The following is a 23,835-nucleotide window of genomic DNA, read 5'->3' on the forward strand; positions in this document are numbered from 1 at the left end:
GATTCTACTGTGTGTTATTGATAAGAAATGACCAATACTCTCACCAGTATGAGTAATAATACCTACATTAATTTCAATGCACTCTAAATTAAGAAAAACATTGAATTCACACCAAAAAAAGACAATTTTGTTTAAGAATTGTTGGGAATTAAATATCAAAATGTCCCGTTTACCAAATTGTTCGAATGAGTTATCTGACTCCATTAACCAAACACAACCTGCATTCTCCTAACAATACATGCGCATTTCTTGATGGGAAAAGATGAACAGGAAAGCCGACATTTCCACACGAGGCAGATTTATTTAATTAACCAGGGATCAGAATTTTCCGCGGATCCGCGGATTTCCGCTGTTTTTGAACCCCAAAGGCATTCCGACTTTTTCACTTTTTCTCTTGCGTAGCAAACAAATTCAAAATCCGACTGTCTCACTCTTTCCTTTATTGCTCTGGCGCACCCTGGCGGCCGTTAGAAAAATTGGCCGCATTGTTGCTCAAGCTGCAGGGACTGAACTGCATTTGAACTTATCTTGCAGTATTTACAAAAAAATCAGTTATGTGGGCAAATTATTTTAATCTTCTAAAAATGTTACTTAAATGATAAATATAAGCATGGTTTTGGACAAGTAAATTGCCTAAAACCCAGGAGCTTGGGGGTGGGTGGGGGCTTTCCGCCCTGCTTTATTCCTGGACCCTGGCTATTTCAGCTGAAAATGAAAATCTCCATTCTGATCCCTGAAATTAGTTATCTGACTCCATTAACCAAACACAACCTGCATTCTCCTAACAATGCATGCTCATTTCTTGATGGGAAAAGATGAACAGGAAAGCCGACATTTCCACACGAGGCAGATTTATTTAATTAACAATTTAACTAGGCGTACTCCATCGATAATGCCCGAATTAGTGTCATTGGAGTCTCTGGGAAGACCTCTTCTCAAGTCCTTTAGCTCTTTTCTTATTGGCTATCTTCTCCCCGCACAATGGCGCGCCGACTCCTCCCATGGGCGCGCCAATGAAGCCCCCTGGGCTTCACAATCTCTGAGAAGAGCGCCGCGATGTCTGGAACACTCAAAACAACACCGAGCGTTTCTACGTCGTCAGGGCCTTGTTCTCAAAACAACGCCTGCCGTCCTCCGTCTGGGCGCTCTGATTATCTTATCAGCAGTACGTCCCGTTCTGTAAACAACATCTTCCACCACTCATGCCTGCCCTGAACTTTCACTGCTCATTGAATAAAGGCACAGTCAGTAAATAACTACAGCATTAAACTCAATAAATGTAACTTGTATTCAATCGTATAAAATCCTTTATAGTCAAATATATGAAATTCTTCAAAACCAAGTGATCCACAACTTGGGTTAACTTAACCCAGTTTCTTAGGTCGATTTTTTTTTTTTTAAATACATAAAAAAATCGATCATTAGATTTAAAACAAGCCTCGAAAATAAGCCAATACTAGTATTGTAATACTGAAATCATTCCCAGGGGCTTGATACTTACGGATGAGCTGCGCCAAACCCTTTATTATTATATTTTAAATTATATATATATATATATATATATATATATATATATATATATATATATATATATATATATATATATATATACCGGAGCTGTATCCCCCTAGTGCAGGTGCAGGGGTGTCAAACTCATTTTAACTCGGAGGCCACACTATAGAACAAACATTCTGTCAGGGGCCGGACTGGTAGATTTAAAGAGAAAGAAAAAGAGATAAAGAAATAAGAGAAAGAGGGAGGGAAAAGGAGAGAGGGCGGGACAAAGAAAGAAAAAGAGAGAGGGAGAGAGCGTGAGAAACAAAAGATAAAAAGTCGCGAGAGAGGGGGAGAAGAAAGGGAGAGGAAAAAAGAAATCCAAAGAGAAATGGAAAGACAGAAGGAGAGAAAAGAAAGCGCAAAGGGTATGAAGAGAGAAAAGGAAAAAAGGAAGTTAGAGCAAAAGAGGTTAAAAGACACAGAGAGAAAGAGACAAAGAGCAACAAAGGATGAGACACAGAGAGTAAAAGAGACAGAGTAGGAGAAAAGGGGTGGAAAAGAGAGAAAGAGAGAGAGGAAGAGAGAAAGAAATACAAGTACAGTGTCTTTGTTCGAGGCACCTGGCTTTGGCAACATCAGGTTGACATATTTCAAACTGCAGCTGTTTTTTCTCTTGTGTTGTCTCGCGGGCTGGATTCAATCCCTTAGCGGGCTTGATCTGGCCCGTGGGCCGCTTGTTTGACACCTGTCTGGCTAGAGTCAGGAACACGTTCATATTTCTGACTCCACACACAGACACACACATACTTTTCCTGGTGGTTCTCACTTTGGCATTATGATATTTTAAATACAACCCAAAAAAGCATGTTTATGCTTTTTACAAGTTATGACACTGAATGAGGGTTCCGATATTTTAGCACTTTTTTGACATTTGCTCAGTCCAAATAACGTTTTTTGACTCACCATCTTTGGAATTCGCTAGGTTCGTGACGCGATTCTGACTTCTGCCTCGCACATATGTGACCTCATTCCACCTCTGCCGTTAAATGAGGCTCGCGAGTATTACCGCCCCCTGACCCCGAGGCTCGTCTCGTATCCCGTCCCGCCGATTTGCCCATATGCTCGTGTGCGTTTCCGAACAGGGGCAGGCGAGCCGGAGGAGGACGAACTCTACGAGAGCGGCGTCCTGGACTCCAACGGGGTCTACAGACTCCAGGGAGACAAACTGGTGCCTCATGAAGACGCCTGGGCGTCCATCCCCAGCGTCACTTTGCTGGATTCCAAAGAGGTACGTGCCGATGAATACTTTTATAGTTCTAGTTTTTACCTGTCGAGCTCCAGGGCTCCATGCCCTTACAATCTGTCGTATTTTCCCTTACAAAATACTAAATCATCTTACACCATATCTTTTTTTCAAAGCGTTTATGTAGTTTAACATGTTATATTCTACATGTGTTTCGTTATATCATATATATTGTTATTGAACATTTTGTTGTGAGACACTGAGTTGCTCGACATGAATGAGGTTTATGATCAAACAAGTTCAAAAATGAAGTCGCTTGGACGTTCACAGTAGAACAGGGGTGTCAAACTCATTTTAACTTTGGGGCCACACGTTGGAACTAACATTGTCTCTAAGGGTAGATTAGAGAGAAGGAATAAAAGACAAAGAAAGAAGAGAAATAGAGGGAGAGAGAAGTAGAGAAGGTAGGACAAAGAAAGAGAGAAAGGGAGGAAGAGAGAAAAAAGCGAGAGGGAGAGAGAGAGAGAGGGAAGGAGAGAGAGAGGAAGGAGAGAGAGAGAGAGGAAGGAGAGAGAGGAGAGAGAAAGAGGATGGAGAGAGAGGAGGGAATGAAAGAAAGAGAAATAGAGAGAGAGAGAGAGAGAGGAAGGAAAGAAAGAAAGGAAAGAAAGAGAAATAGAGAGAGAGAGAGGAAGGAAAGAAAGAGAAATAGAGAGAGAGAGAGAGAGAGAGAGAGGAAGGAAAGAAAGAGAAATAGAGAGAGAGAAAGAGAGGAAGGAAAGAAAGAGAAATAGAGAGAGAGAAAGAGAGAGAGGAAGGAAAGAAAGAGAAATAGAGAGAGAGAAAGAGAGAGGAAGGAAAGAAAGAGAAATAGAGAGAGAGAGAGAGGGGAAGGAAGGAAAGAAAGAGAAATAGAGAGAGAGAGAGAGAGAGAGAGAGAGAGAGGAAGGAAAGATAGAGAGAGAGAAAGGAAGGAAAGAGAAATAGAGAGAGAGAGAGAGAGAGAGATAGGAAGGAAGGAAAGAGAAATAGAGAGAGGAAGGAAAGAAAGATAAATAGAGCGAAAGAGAGAGAGAGAGAAAGCAGAAGGAAAGAAAGAGAAATAGAGCGAAAGAGAGAAGGAAAGAAAAAGAGAAGGAAAATGGAAGAGAAGGAACATGGAAGAGAGAGAAAGAAGGTAAAAGACAGAAAAAGACCAAGAGGAACAAAGATTGAGAAAGAGAGACAGAGAGAGTGAAAGAGAGAGAAAAAGAGTGAGAGAAAAAGGGAGGAAGAGAGAGAGAGAAAAAGAGAAAGAAAGAAATATAAGTACAGCATTTGTGAGAGGCACCTGGCTTTGGCAACATCAAGTTGACATATTTCAACCTGCAGCTTGTTTTTCTCTTGCGCTTCTCTGAGTGTTGTCTAGCGGGGCCCGATTCAATCACTTAGCGGGCCTGATTTGGCCCGCGGGCCGCCTGTTTGACACCTTTGCTATAAAAGGAAAAAATAGATGAGAATATAATTAAGTAAAATAATACATTTTCCTATTCAAGTTATTAATTCATTTTCTGCATTAAATTATTGTTGGTAATATACTGATTCAAAGGGATCACCACAAACGTCTTTTTCATTTTCTCCTTTTATACTTCCTTTTTTTCTTAACTTCTTTATACAACATCATCATTCGTAATATAATGCATCAAAGAAAGTGAGACTTTTGAAAGCCGGCTCTCTTGAATGAGTTGAGCCGAAAAAGACGGTTATCTAAAAAGAGACGGACTTCCTTTCACTACACAACTACCACATGAAGTCCGATGTTGAAGTCAAACGAGTTCGCCGCGGTAGCCTCTATCTCTGTATCGTTTTTTTTCCCGATACCGAGCCGTTTGATGCTACTGTGCGCATGCGTCTGCCGCTTGGGGATTTCCCATCATGCATCATTCAACATCAGATTTCATGTGGTAGTTGTGTAGTCAAAGGTAGCCCGTTTCGTTTTAGAGAACCGGCTTTTTCGGTTCAACTCATTCAAGAGAGCCGGCTCTCAACCGGCTCACTTGCTTTGAGGCATCATATTCCGAATGATTATGTTATATAAAGAAGTTAAGAAAAAAAAGGAAGTAGGTTTGTGGTTATCCTTTGAATCAGTATATTACCAACAATAATTGAATGCAGAAAATGAATTCATAATTTGAATAAGAAAATGTATTATTCTACTTAGTTCTATTTGCATCTATTTTTTTCTTCTACAGTGAACGTCCAAGTGACTCTATTTTTGAACTTTTTTTTTTAATAAACCTCATTCATGTCGAGCAACTCAGTGTCTCACAACAAAATGTTCATTAACAATTAATATGATATAAGGAAACACATGTAGAATATAACATGTTCTTTTATCTTCTCGTTCTCTTTTATCCTCACTGCTTAATATGTGAAACTGGAGTGCCATGCCCAATTTCGTTGTCACAATATGTTCAACCCATTTTGTAACAATGACAATAAAGCTATATTCTGTTCTATGTTAAACTCCATAAATAAACACGTTTGGAAAAAAATATATGGTGTAAGATTATTTTGTATTTTGTAAGGTAAAATAAGAAAATTGCTCACGAGAGCTGGTTCATTGTAATTTTTAAATATTTTTTTAATGGTTGACTGAGTCTATTTAACCCCACTTCTAATAATTACCGTGGTTACCTGGTGATATTTAACACAGTAGCAGCAGAGTAATACCATGATATGTTATTTTACAAATGCATATCAATTCATTAGTTACAAAAAAACTTGGAGACCCCTGTTCTTTCGTTAATGATATTTCCGATCCCTCAGGCTTTGGTGTTTGACTTTGGCGGCGAGGTGTACGTGTGGACGGGGAAGGACGTTTCTTTGGGAGACCGAAAAGTGGCCGTCAAACTGGGCAAACAGCTCTACAGCGGCAGCTATGACTACAGCACCTGCAGAGTTAACCCTTTAGATGCAACCTGCACCAATAGCGGCGATGTGCCACAGTGAGTCAACTCACTGGTTTGAAAATGCATTTTGTAGTCATTGCACATCCCCTAGCGGTAAGATCCTGCTATTGCATCATGATAGCTGAGAATCTGGATGTTGTTCAGGCAAGGGGATGGACGCCCAAGCTGGACGCTTTTCGGTCGTCTTTCGGAGCACAACGAAACCTCCCTGTTTCGGGAGAAGTTCCTGGACTGGGCTGAGAGGAAGAAGGAGGAAGCCATGATGATGGAGGAAGTCAAGGTGAGAGATTGATTTTGTTGGGAATCACTCTTTTTTTTTTTTGTGGATCGGGTGTTTGTTATCTCATCTCATCTTATTAGCTACACCGCTTATCCTCAGTAGGGTCGCGGGGGTGCTGGAGCCCATCCCAGCAATCATCGGGCAGTGGGCAGGGGACACCCTGAACTGGTTGCCAGCCAATCGACAGACAACTCACTCGCTCATTCACACTTAGGGAATAAGACAATACCGAGCCATCTAGTGTTCCAACCCCTTGTCATTTTTAGTGTCCGTTTTCTAGTTCGTTCGATGTACCGTATTTCCCGCACTATAAGGCGCACCGGGTTATAGGGCGCATCCCCCAAAAAATTGTTTTGGGTCCTATATTTTCCATACATAAGGCGCACCGGATTATAAGGTGCTACAATGGGAACGTCGACAAAAAAGTCACAGATAGTTCAGTCAAATTTATTCCCCCCTTAACATTCCCAAAGCTTGCAAAGACGCAAATACGTGTCTCAGACATGTACGGAAACAGTGTCTGTACGATGTCACTCAAATGCATCGTTCCAAATATCATTCGGAAGGTTAAAGTCTTGGGATTCAAGAAATGCCAAACATTTCTTAGTTTCCATTTTATTTTTCGCTGGTAACTGTGTGGAATGCAAAGTAATAATTTTATTGTGCAGGGGTTCTTTACTGTGCATATGACAATAAACACTTTTAATTGAATTGAGTTTAAAAATAGACTCATCACAGAAACATCAAGATGGTTCTAAAACAAGATACCGGGAAAATATAAAGCCGCATAGCTCACCTAAGTTCTCTTGCAGCCATCACGTTCAATAATGATACGTAACCACGGTCTTCTTACAACCGTGAGTGTATTAAATCCAGGAGAGTCAAATATTTACAAATACAGAATAGTAAAAAATGTTTTCTCTATGCCGTAGTGCAACTCAACGTGCGATTCACATTCATCTTTTTCGGCCAATTGCAGGCTTTGTTTCGCCCCTTTAGCCTATGCGAGCCTGTAAACGATAAAAAGGATCCTCCCCCTTTACCTCCGAATAACTTTAGCCAATAGTGACCGATTCAAATGATGATTGACACATTGGTTAGGAAATGAAACGCCGGTATATAAATCCCAGCATACACCGCGGAAAATCGAGTCGGCGGCTGCTTGCCTGAGTTGGAAGACTTTGCGACTTAATATTGATCCATGTATAAGGCGCACTGTATTATAAGGAGTATAGTCAGCTTTTGAAAAAAATAAAGGCTTCTAGGTGCGCCTTATAGTGCGGAAAATACGGTATATATTTTGCAGGGACGGGAAGCCAGTACCTATTATTTCCTCTGTCGTCCTCACTACTGATTCCATCTTTGACAATTCTTTCTGATTGACGCAACCAAACCAAACTGTGATTGACCTAGTTAAAACGCATTCAATGATAGCATGATAAAAATGGACTAGAATGGATCGACTGACTCCGAATGATTTGAGTTGACAAAGGAGGTAGAGCCTTTGTCTGGCTGACTTTAGAATATCAGTAGCATTGACAGTCCATGTGAGGTCAGCTGACAAGTAAGTACCCAGAAACTTGAATGAATGGAATAGTTCCACCTCACTACCATTAATTGACAGTGGCACGTGCGGGAGAGGCTTAGTACGGTAATCTATTATCGTCTCCTTAGTTTTACCTACATTCAATATCAGATTCCTCTCCTGACACCAGGTGGAAAGTGAATCAATTTCTGCTCTGTATTCAGTTTCGCCTCCATTTTACCATTTTCTCGTGACTGAAAGACATCACAGTTGCTCAAGTGGCAGCCTACTATCCAGAAATGTGGTCATATTATACTTATATCCAATAGAGGTGAAGCCATTTTTTTCATAAAATAAATTTGAACTCTTGTGTCCTTTTTAATTAAAAATGTTGATTTAGCAGCTTATTTATATTCTACAAATGCAAAATTGATTTCACTGACTTCTTTGGCTGCATGCAGTGTCATGATTACTGATGCGAGGCACCAGAGCCTGCTCTGCCTCGGACGCTGATTGGCTCCCTGTCACTTTTCATACCCCCGTCTTCCTATCACCGGTTGTCAGTCTGTCTGCGAACCTCAGCTTACGCTAGGCAAGCCTTTCGACCATGATTCCCTCCTGTCCTGGTTCCCGTCTGTTTCCCGGCTCCGACCCTTTTTCTGATCTTGACCACGATTTCCGTTCTTCCCAAAAAACTAGAGAAAGGCGCGCAAGTAGGTCCTGTCTCCGTTCTGGTCCTGACATGCAACCTGTTATTCTAAGGAAAATGAGTGATTGACACAGTTTTTAAATTACTTTAGTATTTCCTCTTGGTTTTATTTAACTCAATTCAATGCCAGATGTGATTCTCAAATAGGAGGAGCCATTGCCAGCTCATTTTTGTCATTTTGAAGCGCTACAGAGCATATCTTTAGCTGTATGAGCATTAAAAAAGGTTTGTTTCTAGGTTTTACCATTGACAAGTAAACAACTGTTGCGTCGCTTCTCTAAAATTATCATTTCCGAGAAAACTTAAACAATGCTTTTTATAAACACAAGGGAACTTTGCTTGAAAAATAACAGTTTTTGCAAGAAAAACTGAACTCCTGGTATGAATCATGCATGAACTTTGCAAATACTTTTCAGCCCCTGATAATTTCGGTGATGGTATCACATGATTCGCATCGCCGTGGTGATCGTGCACGAATCGTCATCCCTCTCTGCCCGGACGATGACATCTTTTTTTTTTTCTTTTTTTTTTAGAAATAATAAACTGCTTTTACTGTCTATGCTTATATCTTCGCTTTTTTCACCACACTGCGCAACCTCGGCATATGTGCCCACACACACTGCTATACGGTGTCAAACGGTGGATACAGGAAGCAAAACTCAGCAGTAAGTGTTTTGTCAAAGATCCGATCAACTCCATTCCTGCCTTCTAGTGGTAAATTTTTCCTACTGAAATCATGCCCAGAGGCTTAATACTTGCTGATTAGCAGCCCCAAAGCCTTTTTAAAGTTTTCTTTTAATAAAAATAAATAAAGTAAACATATTTCTTACGGCAGCACGGCGGCGCAGTGGTTAGCGCGTGTGCGGCACAGTTCGAACCTCTTGGGAACCTCCTGTGTGGGTTCAAATCCAGCTACCGGACCTACTGTGCGGAGTGTGTATGTTCTCCCCGTGCTTGCGTGGGTTTCCTCCGGGGACTCCGGTTTCCTCCCACATTCCAAAAAACATGCATTACAGGTGAATTGGCCGGTCCAAATTGTCCCTAGTTGTGAATGAGCCAGTGAGTTGTCTGTCCCTGTGTGCCCTGCGATTGGCTGGCAACCAGTTCATGGTGTCCCCTGCCCACTGCCCGGAGATGGCTGGGATGGGCTCCAGCCCCCCCGCGACCCTAATGAGGATAAGCGGTACGGCTGATGAGATGAGATGATGAGATTTCTTACGTTTTGGGCACTCAGGGACACGGCTTCTGATAACATATTTATAAATGATGGCACTAAATGAGTGAATTTGACGCATATGTATTCAACCCTCAGAGTCCAGTCCACTCCAGCATCCGATCTTCCCCCGACCTGGACCTGCAGCCTTGCGACGCTAACACGCTTCTGGACAACGAGGCGCCGCCGGTGAGGACGGTCCTGGAAGGTGTGGACGTCCAGCGGGGACACGGCGTGGTGAGGACGGAGGACGGCAGGCAGGCGGAGCTGTCCACGCTGGCCGTGGACGCCTGGCACATCAAGGAGTACGGCGAAGAGGAGGTGTCGGAGGAGAGCCTGGGCCAGCTCCACGAAGGCGACGCTTACATCGTCCGATGGAAGTACTCCATCACCACGCTCGGTGGGTCTCCTAGGAGATGAGCACATTTTGAATGCATCGATAGTAAAAATAGTGAGCCTTCAGCAGCGCTGCAGAACCTATTCAAATTCCGGACTACACGCTGCTTCATTTGAAACACTGTCACTTAAAATACGGTGAGGCTTCTTTTTTTCAAGTCATGTTTATTTGTATAGGCCAAAAAGACTCAAAGGTAATGTTCTCTATAAGCTGCGTGTGTTCGCAATTGCGCACTACCCAGAGCTTTTCCGCGCACAGGAAAATCTAGCCAGCTCACAAAAATCAGGGCTCGAAATTCCTAATTAAAAAGCGAAGTCAAAGTTACAGTGCATGAAGGTTCCCCTGACGCTGTGTTCTAAATGCGGTATTTTGAAGTCAATGTCGAAGTAGAACGAAGTTGAGTAAAGTCAGTAGAGTTTTTCGAGAACCGGCTTCTTCGGCTCGGCTCACTAAAAAGAACCAGCTCTTTCGGGTCCCAAACGGCTCTTCAGGTTGTTTTTGCTTCTTTAATTCCTTCATGACCAAATATTATTTAAAATTGTACACAAAATGACTTAAAGGAAAGGGGGGAAATAGAACAAAAAGGAAAAAATTACCAAAATGAAAAAGTAGTGAAAAGCTGAGGAAAAAAACAAAACAAAAGGAGAGAAAAAGAGAAAAAAAGAGCAGGAAAAATTCAGAAAAAAAGCGAGAAGAAAAGAAAGCAGCAAATAAAGGGAAAAAGGTCATAGAGAACAAAAAAAGCAAGAAAAAGCTAGGAAAAAATAAACCCAGTGATTTTTTTTAAAAAGGAATTTTAAAAAAGGAGAAAAAAAGTGTGTTGCATACAAATAATTTCCAACTATATCAAGTCAATCTTGTTGCCAACATTGTACTTCCACTAAAAAAATGTGATTAAATACAGTTCTGTATCGCGCAACCGACTAAATAAGCCCCCAAAAATGTTAGTATTATGCGACAAAAAATACCAGGGGAAAAAAGAAATGAAAATCTTGTGAAAGAATTGTAAAAACAAATGACGTTTGTAGGCCGTCCAACCTTTGCAATCGTACATGAGTCAATTCATTCAAAAGTGAAAAAAAAAAATTGCATTGCCGGAAACTCTGCAAAATGTAACTTGATGTCAAGTTATAGGTATGATTGGGGAGAAATCAGGACAAGTGGAACCAGAAAGTGAGTGACCACATAAAGAAAGGACAAGGGAGAAGGACGAATGAAGTAATCAAACCTGAATGCAGAACTGTGACAGAAATTGTAAAATTAGCTTAAATTTTCTTAAAATGTTCCTGAATTTCACCATGATAAAGGTGTAGGAACCCTGGATGTAAGAAATAGACATGAGTTAGTAGAGCTTTGTATTTGAAATTGAGCAACTTTTCATCAGGTGCACTCGATCGTCTTAAATTTATAGTACCTGTTTACTATTTCAAGTGGGAAAACGTCAGAAACCTGGAGAACTGAGTGCCGGCGTGGCGGGTCGGGAGAGAACGGCGTGCTTTTTCTGGCAAGGCCTTCAATCCAGCGCCAGCGAGAGAGGAACCTCTGCGCTAAAGACTGTGGAGCTGGGCAGCTTCAGGGGTTCACAGGTGGGAGACTCTGCCAACTCCGCCTTGTTTTCAATAGATGTCTGCACAAGAAGTATTAAACCAAGGAAATTAGTTATCTGTTATCTCTTAGAATTTTACTCGTTTGAACTACAGCGATACCTTGGTTATCGCGGTTGAAGTAGCGTCACACATTGATAAAAGAAAGCCCCGAAGGGTCAAACTTACCTCGAGATGACGTCCTTATCGACTGAGAGTACACGACAAAATAACAACTATAAATGTACAAATAAAAACACAGAGTTGCAGTTGAGTGAATGCTCTTTATCGTCATTGTACGGAAGTACAACCGAATTGGAGGGCTTTTGCTTTCAGTGCCAGAGAGCGATTTAGAGAGCTGCTGGCTAGCTGTATGCTAGCATTGGGTAACTTTGAGTTGTGCCAGTGGTTTAACTCTCGTGTTGTGTTCGAAAATGGAACCACTAACTATTGTTAAAAGGGTCTTAATTTGTCCTGACTACCAAAAAAGAAAAGTTTCGCTCAATGTAGTTAATACAACATCCTATGAAACGCATGCATCCATAACCATATATCTCCTTTGTATTTTCTTTGGCATAGTTATTACGCTTTATAATCTTAAAACCGTTCCTGGAGACCCTAATAAAACATAAGGGTTAAATGGTTCGGTTCTTTTCATCATATTACCAGTATATTAATCATTATTACTTACATGTTGTTTTTTCTATTGTTAGGGAAAAAACTATATTACAATTGAAGCGTTTGCCAAATTGTTCGAATTAGTTATCTGACTCCATTAACCAAACACAAACTTCATTTTCCTAACAAAGCATGCTCGTTTCTTCATTTAGGGAAAAATATTGACAAGAGACAGGCTTTTCCACATGGGGGCAGATTTATTTTCTTAAAGTATTTAACTAAGTGAATTCCATCGAATTTAGCCGAATTATTGTCGAATTTGTCTAATTAGTCTTCGTCGAGCCTCCCTCCCCCTCTCACGATCTCCCATCTCTCTTCTCTCTTCTTCCGTCTTCCGTCTTTTCACATGTCTGGGCGTCTGCCACCCCCCCCATGGGCGTGCTGACTCCTCCCATGGGCCTGCTGACTCCTCCCCTGGGACGGGTCAGGTGCCAGCTTCACCTCCTCCTCGCCGAAAGGCGCTGCCATGTCTAAAGGACTCGCAACAAGAAAGCTTATAAGCCAAACAATGTCTCCTTTTCCCGCGTCAGCACTTGTCCCCGTTCTTGTTGTTTTTCTGTAAACATCATTCTTGTCTAGGCTTAAATGACCCCAAGTCTTCCCTGTGAAAAATCCCCACTGCATTCAACAAATGTAATTTTTAAGATATTAAATCCTTTATAGTCAAATAAATGAAGTAAAAAAATCCTTCAATATATACGTTTCATTCATATTGTTGGTGCATATTTCTTTTAGTATTGGCTTCTTTAAAGCAGTTTTAGGGGATCGGCTTACATGCGATGTAGGCTTGTCAGACTATAACTATCTATCTATCTACCCTGGTCATATCCCTCGAGAGGGATGACCGACAGCAAGACAAACGCATACAAAAAAGAAAATAAAAAGTGAAAAAGGAGCAAAAAACACAAATGAAACGGGACACAAGAAAGCGACCATGTCACTCGGGTCAGGGTGACACAACACATTCTTTTGTTCAACAGCAGGGCCCGACAGCTTTCGCTGGTTTACCCCTGCTGCATTATACGGGTGACCTGCCCATCCCCTTCCAAACATCCCACTATCCTTTCACAACACCTCTCCACTCCTTCCTACCACCAACCAGAGCTCTAGCTTCCAATATATTTAGACCTGTTTCCTGCAGTGCACTCATAACACCATCCATCCACGTCAAACGCGGCCTTCCTCTTGGTCTCCTTCCATTTACTTCTGCTCTGTAGATCCTCTTCAACAGTCGCTCCTCATCCATCCTCTCCGTGTGTCCAAACCCACCGAGTACTGAAATATAAATACACCAAAATGAACAGCAGAACAAATATTTCCACGTGAAGCACTTTAGTAATTGCAACATACTTGATGGCAGGTCCTGGTGAGTCAAGGGAAGGAGCCGCCCTGCTTCCTTCAACTATTCCAAGGTGGTTTGATCATCCACAAGGGAAGTCGGGACACGGCAAACAAAAATTCAGGTAAAAGGCACCCCAAAAAAGTTGTAGCAGAAGCTCTTGTATTGTATTGTATTTATCAAATCAATTCCCGTTGAACATACGAATAGCAGAAGGGTAAAATCTCTCTTTAAGACCTGTAGTCTTGCTCACAATGGAGCGAAGACGGTGACCTGACGGCAGGTAATCAAAGTACCTGCGAGCAGGGTGACTGGGATCGTCTTTAATTTTTAGTATCCGTTTTTTCGTTCATTCAATGTAGATACTTAGCAGGGACGGGAGGCCATAACCTATTATTTCCTCTGCCGTCCTCACTACTGATTCCATCTTCGACAATTCTTTTTGATTGACGTGACCAAACCAAACTCTGATTGACCTAGTTAAAACGGATTCAATGATAGCACGATAAAAATTTATTAGAATGGGTTGACGAATTCTGAATGATTTGAGTTGACGAAGGAAGTAGAGCCTTTGTCTGGCTGACTTTAGAATATCAATAGCATTGACAGTCCATGTGAGGTCAGCTGACAAGTAAGTACCCAGGAACTTGAATGAATGGACCAGTTCCACCTCACTACCATTAATTGACAGTGGCACATGCGAGGGAGGCTTAGTACGGAAATCTATTATCATCTCCTTAGTTTTACCTACATTCAATACCAGATTACTCTCATGACACCAGGTGGAAAGTGAATCAATTTCTGCTCGGTATTCAGTTTTGTCGCCATGTGAAATAAAGCCAGTAACCGTGGTGTCGTCTGCCTATTTAGCGAATAGTGAATGGTCAGAATTGGGTTGACAATCATGCGTGAATAGGGAAAACAAAGTTAGAGACAATGGACAGCCCTCAGACGTACCAGTGTTGAGGACCATAGTACATTAATCTTTCTCACCAATGCGAACGGACTGTTCTCTATTGAGAAGGAAATCTAAAATCCAATTTGATAATAAAACGGGAAAATTGAGGTCATGAAGAAGTTTAAAATGCAATTTAGAAGGAATGATAATGTTAAAAGCCGAACTAAAATCTATGAATGAAACCCTAAACGTATGAATTCCTACGCTCTCGATGACTTAGAATCTCATGAATACAAAATGAAATGGCATCACTACATTTCGATTAACACGATAATTGCATTCATTTATTAATTGTAATTATTTTCACTGCCCCCAGGAGGTTGGAAGATGTACTGCGTCCGCGGCGAGGCTGAAGTCGAAGCCATGCTTTTGGAAGTAGACTGCACGGCCGCCAGTCTGCGCTCACGAGGCATCTTGGTGCTCCTCCACGCCGGCGACGCCCGAATTTTCGTGTGGCACGGCTGCAAAAGTCACGCCGGCGCCAGGCAGGTCGCCAAAAGGGCCGTGGAGCGACTCAGCCAAGGGTAAGCGGGAACAAATAGTCAGGACTTGCGATCCGGAGATGGGTCACTTACGGGTTCTCGCTGCTTTCAAGGTGCCCGTCCGAGTCCGGCCTGAGCACCGGCAGCCGGGTCCGAATCGAGGAGATGGAGGAGGGGAGCGAGCCGGCGGAATTTAAGAAGGTTCTCGGCTTGCAGGACAGGAAGTCGTACGACTGCATGCTTCAAGGTTACATAACAGTTTTTATTGAGAGATTTGACAAACTGATTCGATGGCATACATCCGGGGTGTCGGACTCGTCGGCATAATGGTTGTCTTTAAAGGTGTTAGGAATTAAATATTAAAATGTACCGTTTACCAAATTGTTCGAATTAGTTATCTGACTCCATTAACTAAACACAACCTGGATTTACCTAACAATGCGCGCTCGTTTTTTGATGGAAAAATGAACAGGAGACCGGCATTTCCACACGGGGGCAGATTTAATTTCTTAAAGTATTTAACTAAGTGAACGCCATCGACTATATGGCCGAATTAGCCAAATTAATGTCGCTCGAGTCTCCGCAAGCTGTTTTTTTCCGCAAGCTGGTGTGGCGGCTCCTCCTACGGGCGTGCCAATGAAATCCCCCACGTGGGGTCCACCCCCTCGCCTCAATAACTGGAGAAACTCAAAACAGGAGAGCGTTTCTTCATCATCAGGGCCTTTTTCTCCAAACATCGCCTGCCGTCCCCCCGTCAGAGTCCTGTTATCTAAATTCCCCAGCCAAAACATTCCAAATTTGGAACAGCTCGACCTGAAGCCCACTCAGTGAAAATCTTCATTGCACTCGATAAATGTAACTTGTATTTAATCGTATAAAATCTTTTATAGTAAAATGTATAAAATCCTTCAAAGGGCTTCATGTAACGTATAAATGGAATTAAATGTAATTTGCATGTAGAATAAATGTACTGTAAAATTCGGAGTATAAACGGCACCTGATTATAAGCCACACCCAGGACATTTTTAAATGAAAATCCATTTTCTACATACATGAATGAATGAATGAAAACTTGATTCGAACATTAAAATAAAAACAGGACAAAAACAATAACTCAACAACAAAATAATGTTACATAACATGTTCAAAAAGGGGTAGTAAGAAGCAAATGCTTATATTCCGTACCCCTTCATCTTCCCTATTAAATACACCAATGATAATAACAACGATATTAATAATAACAGTCTTCTTTTTGATCCGTTCATACTTGCCTCTCTCTTCCTGCAGCAACGGAATTTCCATTGGTAATTTGTGGTTTTCATTGTCGTTGTGCCGATCCAATGTGCTCTTTTGAAAGTTCGTATTGTGAAATGATTTATGCAATCCAGTTTTTTTGTCACAGTGGGCACACGCATCACAGAACATGTAGCCTCCCTTATCATCCTCCTCATAGCGTCACCAGGAATATAATTGAGTCCATTTTGGCAGAAAAGTCCTTTTCTTGCTAGGAGTATTCTTTTGTTTATTTTCTTTCGTCGAATCGTTCGCTTCAACACGCGTGTCTTCCTTGCCTTTGCGATCTTCCGAAGAATTTTTCCGCCGTTTTTTCGTGCCGGAATCATTGCCGTTGCTATCACGTTATGCATTATGTTTCGACTTATTACTGACACTGAAGAAATTTTGTTTTGATTTTCACCTTAAATCAATGACAAGCACCACAACAATGACTAAATCTTGAAGCAACGAGATCTCGTTGGCCGAGATCGGCGTGCGGACGAAAACTCGAACCGCGAGACCAAAACAACAAAGGCGGATCTGCCTGATAAAAAGTTAGGACTGCGGTAAATCTTTGTTAAAAGTAAAAGTAATCGGGTAATAATGATAATTTTGTGTCAAAAACGTTGCGTCCTCAGCAAAAATGATGCGTCTAGGACGCAGGGACGCGGGCAAACCAGAACACTGAAATAATAGCGCTAAGTGGCGCTGGGTACCATAGGCGACCCGTTTCTTTCCAGATGCTGGGACATGTTACGCTCTCAGGCCACAATTGAGTACCTTTTTTGCACTGTTCAGATCCCGGCAAGTACAATTACACCCCCCGGCTGTTTTGGCTGAGCGCCAGCTCGGGAGTGTTCGAAGGGGAGGAGAAATTCTACCCCGCCAGGGTGCCGGAGGGTGTCATGGCCATGCCTTTCCTGCAGGAGAACCTGTACTCGGCGCAACAGCCCGGTGAGACCGACCTAGACTCTACCTGAACCCTCCCCTAAGCGCTTCGCTTTTGCTGACCCCGCCCATTCCTGTTCCAGCTCTCTTCCTGCTGGACAACCGCATGGAGGTGTACCTGTGGCAGGGCTGGCAGCCGGACGAGGAGCAGTGCACCGGCTCGGCAAAAATGAGATGGGACAACGAGAGGAAATGCGCCATGGAAACGGCGCTGCAGTACTGCAAAGGTCTGTGTTTTTGTTTTACTACAATAGCACTTTTTTAAAACCAGTATGTGGACTGAAGAGGGATGAGTTTTCTTCCTCTGCGTTGAACATCCGGGTTATGAAACTGAGCAGTTCGTGGACGTTTTTATTACAGAATATTCCGGGCACAAATGAGGTACAGAGATGGGTATAACAAGCAGTTCATTGAGGTTTTTGTTACAGAATATTCCGGGCACAAATGAGGTACAGAAAAGGGTATAACAAGCGCTGGAGCTAAGCAGTTCATTGAGGTTTTTGTTACAGAATATTCTGGGCACAAATAACGTACAGAGATGGGTATAAGAAGCGCTGTAGCTGAGCAGTTCATTGAGGTTTTTGTTACAGAATATTCCGGGCACAAATGAGGTACAGAGATGGGTATAACAAGCAGTTCATTGAGGTTTTTGTTACAGAATATTCTGGGCACAAATAAGGTACAGAGATGGGTATAACAAGCGCTGTAGCTGAGCAGGTCATTGAGGTTTTTGTTACAGAATATTCCGAGCACAAATGAGGTAAAGGGATGGGTATAACAAGCGCTGGAGCTGGGCAGCTCCGTGGACGTTTTTATTACAGAATATTCCGGGCACAAATGAGGAACAGAGATGGGTATAACAAGCGCTGGAGCTGAGCAGTTCATTAGGGTTTTTGTTACAGAATATTCTGGGCACAAATGAGGTACAGGGATGGGTATAACAAGCGCTGGAGCTGAGCAGTTCATTAGGGTTTTTGTTACAGAATATTCTGGGCACAAATGAGGTACAGGGATGGGTATAACAAGCGCTGGAGCTGAGCAGTTCATTGAGGTTTTTATTACAGAATATTCTGGGCACAAATGAGGTACAGAGACAAGTAAAACAATGACTGGAGCTAAGCAGTTCTGTTAAGGCTTTTAACACAGAATACAACGTTTTTATTACAGAATATTCCGGGCAGAAATGAGGTACAGAGAAGGGTAAAACGAGCGCTGGGGCTCAACAGTTCTCTTGAGGTTTTTATTACAGAATATTCTGGGCACAAATGAGGTACAAAGAAGGGTATAGCAAGCAGTTTATTGAGGTTTTTCTTCCAGAACATTCCGGGCACAAAGGAGGTACAAAGATTGGTATAACAAGCGCTGGAGCTGAGCAGTTCATTGAGGTTTTTATTACAGAATATTCCGGGCACAAATGAGGTACAGAGATGGGTAAAACAAGTATTGAAGCTGAGAAGTTCCATTGAGGATTTTAACACAATATTATGCGCACAAATGTGTAGAACAAATGTGTTTGATTCACATGTGCACAGTCCAAAAATGGCTAACCATCACTTTGATACTTGGAGGGCTTGCTGTGACTAAATAAATTCAAGAGGTAGTGGAAAAATCCCTATTTCAAACCAGCCCAAGGAGATTAAACACATCAATGCAAGGATGATCAAACTTAACGTCGTTTCTCCTGTACTTCCAGAAAAGAGCTCTCGGCGCCCCCCTCAGGCCTATCTGGTTATAGCTGGCTATGAGCCACTCACGTTTACCAACATCTTCCCTTACTGGAAAAAGGACCCTAGTGTTGCTTCCAAGGTGAGGAAATTGTACCGTTCACCAAATTGTTCAAATTAGTTATCTGACTCCATTAACCAAACATAATTTCTTAAAGTATTTAACTAAGTGAACTCCATCGAATTAGCCGAATTAGTCTTCGTCCAGCCTCTCTCTCGTTCTCTCCCGATCTTCTCCCAACCCACGCCTTTTTTCCGCAAGCCGGCGCCCCGGCTCCTCCCATGGGCGGGCCAGGGACTCCCCACACAATAGAACAAACATTCTGTCGGAGGCCGGACTATAAGATGAAAGAGGAAGAAAAATAGATTTAAAGAAATAAGAGAAAGAAGGAGGGAAAATAGAGAGAGGGCAGGACAAAGAAAAAAAAAAGAGAGAGAGAGAGAGCGTGAGAAGCAAAAGATAAAAAGTCATGAGAGAGGGGGGAAAGAACGGGAGAGGAAGAAAGAAATCCAAAGAGAAATAGAAAGACAGAAGGAGAGAAAAGAGAAAAGAAAGCGCGAAAGGTAGGAAGAGAGAAAGAGAAGAGAAGAGAAAAGGAAGTTGGAGCAAAAGAAGTTAAAAAGAAATAAAATAATAATAATAATAATTTCCTTTGTATTGTCATTCTTTGTAACAATGTACACAGAACGAAATGTCGATACACCTGACCCGTTGTAGCGAGCCGATGCAGCCGCAGCCAACAGAGGGCGCCGCCATTTTACCAATTAGGTATGACTCGGCCAAAAGAAATTAATAAAGAAATTAGTTATCAATAGAACTAAACGAAACATTCGGAACGGCGTGGCCTGTCATTGAACTTAAGCCTTCTCTGTGAAAAATCCTCATTGCATTCAATATATGTAACTTGTATTAAATCCTTTATAGTAAAATGTATAAAATTCTTCAATAGTAATTACACCCTGCTTATAATATTGTTATAACATAGTAGCCCCTTATTGTCGTTTCGAGATTGTCTTTGTCATTTACATCAAAATCCCAAAGAATTTTTTAGCAACCCTTGTGTAAAATGTGAATAAAAGTAGTAGGATACACTAAAAAAGAAATCAAATTATTTTGTTACATAATACGAAGAGTTTTGGAGATTTATTAAGTCAAAAAACGGAACTTTTTCGTGAAAGCAACAATATTGACTTGATATACATGGAAATTATATGAATGTAACAAAAGAGCGACCAAGAGGCCCACAAAAATGTGTCGTTTTTCTGGGTTTTTTTTTCCTCCTTTTTTTTCTTCTTTTGTTTCTTTTATCTCGCCATTTTCTTTTGTTCTTTAGTTTCCCTTTTTTGTTTTTTTACTTTCTTCCCTGTTTTTATTTTTCTCATTTTCTTCTTTATTTTAATCTTTTTCATTTTCTTCGTTGGTTTCCTGTTTTATTGTTTTCTTCTTTTTTTTTCCTTTATTTCTCTAGTTTTAAGCCATTTTGTCCACAATGTTTCATCATGATTGATAGTATATGGATGAATTTAACACATGAGATATCAAAAGGCCCGCAAAAACGTGTCTTTTTCCAGTTTTTTTTCTTCTCTTTCTTCTTTTTTTCATCTTTTGTTTCTTTTATCTCGCCATTTTCTTTTGTTCTTTAGTTTCCTTTTTTATTTTTTCACTTTCTTCCCTGTTTTTATCTTTTTCTCATTTTCTTCTTTTTTTTTATCTTTCATTTTTTCGTTGGTTTCCTGTTTCTTTTTTTTCTTTTTTTTTCTTTTTTTTCTCTAGTTTTAAGCCATTTTGTCTACAATGTTTCATCATGATTGATAGTATATGGATGAATTTAACACGAGCGACCAAGAGGCCCGCAAAAACGTTTTTTTTTCCTTCTCTTTATTCTTTCAATTTTTTCCATTGATTGTTTCTTGTATCTCGCCATTTTCTTTTGTTCTTTACTTTCCTTTTTTTATTTTTTCACTTTCTTCCCCGTTTTCATCTTTTTTCTCATTTTCTTCTTTTTTATCCTTTTCATTTTTTCGTTGGTTTCCTGTTTCCCATTTTTTTCTTCTTTTTTTTTTTTATTTCTCTTGTTTAAAGCCATTTTGTCTATAATGTTACATCATAATTGATAATATATGGATGAATTTAACACAAGAGCGACCAAGAGGCCCCACAAAAATGTGTCTTTTTCCTGTTTTTTTTCCCCTCTTTATTTTTTTTTCTTTTATCTCGCCATTTTATTTTGTTCTTTCGTTTCCTTTTTTGTTTTTTTCACTTGCTTCCCTGTTTTTATCTTTTTCTCATTTTCTTCTTTTTTTATCCCTTTAATTTTTTTCGTTGGTTTCCTGTTTCATTTTTTTCTTTTTTTTCTTTTATTTCTCTAGTTTTAAGCCATTTTGTCTATAATGTTTCATCATAATTGGTAATTTATGGATGAATGTAACACAAGAGCGACCAAGAGGCCCCCAAAAACGTGTCTTTTTCCTGTTTTTTTTCTTCTCTTGATTCTTTAATTTTTTTATATCTTTTGTTTCTTTTATCTCGCCATTTTCTTTTGTTCATTAGTTTCCTTTTTTATTTTTTCACTTTCTTTCCTGTTTTTATCTTTTTCTCATTTTCTTCTTTTTTTATCCCTTTCATTTTTTCGTTGGTTTCCTGTTTCATTTTTTTCTTCTTTTTTTCTTTATTTCCCTTGTTTTAACCCATTGTGTCTATAATGTTACATCATAATTGGTAATACATGGATGAAAGCAACAAAAACAACCTGAAAAGCCGCTTAGCGGCCGAAAGAGTCGGCTCTTTTGCGTGAGCCGAGCCGAAAAAGCCGCTTCCCTAAAAAAACTGAAACTTAAAAAAAAAAAAACATCTGCTTCATTCACCCCATCCGCCCTCCTACTGCTCTCTTGCCTTATTTGCTCAATCTCGTGCCGACATTGACTTGAAAATACCGCGCTTCATCTTTTTTTGTCTGTTTTTGTTTGTTTTTCGTTCCCGCAAAGACGGATGTCTCCAAAAACAAAGTGTCCTTAGTGAAGGAGGTGCTTTCCAAACTCAGTAAGCTTCAATATTCCATCGAGGAGCTCACCAAGACTCCCCTACCGGACGGAGTGGACCCTCTTCGTCTCGAGGATTATCTGTCAGACCAGGACTTTAAGGTAAAAGCGGGGTTGCTACGGGTGCTTGGAAATGCTTGAAGCTGTTGCCATGTTTCTCATCGAGTCTGCTTAAAAATGACGCAGACACCGCTGTTTCATTGCATATCTTTTTCCCTTATGATTAACGGTAGCTGGCATGAGTTTGTATGGCAATGTCTTATGTATGTCATTTCATTGTATGGTGCACCGTTTTTTTCAGATGCCCCTCGTAGTTCGTGAATTACGGTATAACATTTATCTCTTGGGGGGTTTTCTTCATTTTTTTAGAAACTTCTGGAGATGAGTCGGGTGGAGTTCAACGCTTTGCCAAACTGGAAGCAGAAAAACCTGAAGAAAAGCAAGGGACTTTTTTGAAATCAGGCACAAAAAAAAAATCTCAGCTCATGTAAAATGTTGTATAGCCTTTTCTAAGTGTTATTTTAGCCCAACGTGCAATTTTGTCTATGCTACTCTTTGTTAGTGTGTCTTGTTAAATAATCAATTGTTTTCATTTCTGTTTTTGGACGTGCCACAATGTATGGAAGCAAGTCCTTATGGTTAAAGGTCTCTTTTTCTCTTTTCTTTTGTCTGTCTTTTGTCTCTTGATTTGTTTCTCTCCTTCTTCCTTTCTGTCCTTCTGTTTTTCTCTCTCTGTCTCTTTGTCACTCTCTCTCATTTTCCTCTTTCTCTCTTTTTTCTTCCCTCTTTCTCTTCTATCTTTCTCTCTTTTCTAGTATGTCTCTCCCTATCTCTCTTATTTTCTTCCTTCCTCTCAGCCTCCCTTTCTTTATCTTTGCCTTTTTTCTCACTCATAATTTTTCTCTTTCTTTCTCTTTGTCACTTTTTTCTTTCTTTTTTCTTTCTTTTGTTTCACCTTTTCTGCTATCTTTCTCTCGCTCTCTTTTTTTTCTTCTCTCTCTTTACTCCGTCTGTCCCTCATTTTCTCTCTTCCTCTCAGTTTTCCTTTTTCTTTCTCTGTCTCTTTCACTCTCTTTCTCTGTCACACGATTTCTCTATTTCTTGCTCCGTGTCAGTTTTTCCTTTTTTTTTGTCATTTTTTTCCTATATTTCCCTCTCAATCTCTTTTTTTTTCTTTTTTTTTTCTCCCTCCTGTTCTCTTTTTCATTTTCTTCCTCTCAGTCTCCCCTTCTCTCTCACATTATTTCTTTTTCTTGCTCTCTTTCCTCTTTCTTACTCTGTGTCACTCATCTTTTCTTTCTCTTTTTCTTCTATTCTTTTCCCTCGATTTACCTCTCTTTCTCTCTCTTTTCTCTTTCTTACTTTCTTTATTCCTCTCCTTCTCTTTCTTTCTCCCTCTCTGTTTTTTTCCTTTCTCTCTTTTCACACATTCTTCTCTCTTTCTCCTTACCTCTATTATTTTCTCTCTCTCTCTCTTCTGTGTCTCTTTTCTCTCTCTCTCTTTCTTTCTTCCCTGCAGTCTTTCTTTCTTTCTCTCCTCACATTTTTTCTCTTTTTTCTCTTTGTTAATCCCTCTTTGTCTCTTGCTTTCTCTCTTTTCACACTTTCTTCTCTCTTTCTCTTTTTCCCTCGATTTACCTCTTTCTCTCTTTTCTCTCACTTTCCTCCTCTCTTTCTTTCTCTTTCTTTCCTGCTCTCTCATTCTCTCTCTTTCTCGATCTAGTCAAGTGAACAAAGCCCTTTCTCATTTTTTCTCTTTCTGTCTCTTTCTCTTACCACTCTCTCACTCTCCACGTCTTTCTCAGTGGTTTAAACGTATCGGTTCCCCTTTGCGTGTTTGTCCCACATTTCGCTTTCTATTTTTGTTCTAGGTTTGACCTTTGTCACTCGCCGCCTTCGAAGAAGTAGACAACAAAAACAACAATGCTTTCTTTTTTTTTTAACACTTTGTTTTGACGCTAACTTTTTCAGTATTCCTTGTCGGGACCCAAAAA

General features: G+C 40.7%; 1 protein-coding gene across 2 annotated transcripts in view; it reads left to right on the forward strand.

Moving 5' to 3' along the window:
• svild (supervillin d) overlaps nucleotides 1–23,393 on the forward strand; it is a 107,824-nt gene extending 84,431 nt beyond the window's left edge. For both annotated transcript variants that reach the window (XM_088323156.1, XM_088323155.1), the window contains 13 exons: nucleotides 2,640–2,785; nucleotides 5,549–5,727; nucleotides 5,836–5,971; nucleotides 9,518–9,818; nucleotides 11,247–11,401; nucleotides 13,437–13,539; nucleotides 14,690–14,897; nucleotides 14,969–15,102; nucleotides 16,929–17,084; nucleotides 17,162–17,305; nucleotides 18,772–18,884; nucleotides 21,788–21,943; nucleotides 22,211–23,393. In XM_088323156.1, the coding sequence (XP_088179282.1) occupies nucleotides 2,640–2,785; nucleotides 5,549–5,727; nucleotides 5,836–5,971; nucleotides 9,518–9,818; nucleotides 11,247–11,401; nucleotides 13,437–13,539; nucleotides 14,690–14,897; nucleotides 14,969–15,102; nucleotides 16,929–17,084; nucleotides 17,162–17,305; nucleotides 18,772–18,884; nucleotides 21,788–21,943; nucleotides 22,211–22,297 (2,018 nt within the window). In that variant the 3' untranslated portion in view covers nucleotides 22,298–23,393. The remainder of the gene's footprint in view (nucleotides 1–2,639; nucleotides 2,786–5,548; nucleotides 5,728–5,835; nucleotides 5,972–9,517; nucleotides 9,819–11,246; nucleotides 11,402–13,436; nucleotides 13,540–14,689; nucleotides 14,898–14,968; nucleotides 15,103–16,928; nucleotides 17,085–17,161; nucleotides 17,306–18,771; nucleotides 18,885–21,787; nucleotides 21,944–22,210) is intronic.
• The last annotated feature ends 442 nt before the right edge of the window (nucleotides 23,394–23,835 follow it).

The sequence above is a fragment of the Urocampus carinirostris genome, chromosome 19 (assembly GCF_059441175.1).
Source record: "Urocampus carinirostris isolate Australia breed hairy pipefish chromosome 19, RoL_Ucar_1.0, whole genome shotgun sequence".
Lineage (NCBI taxonomy): Eukaryota > Metazoa > Chordata > Actinopteri > Syngnathiformes > Syngnathidae > Urocampus > Urocampus carinirostris.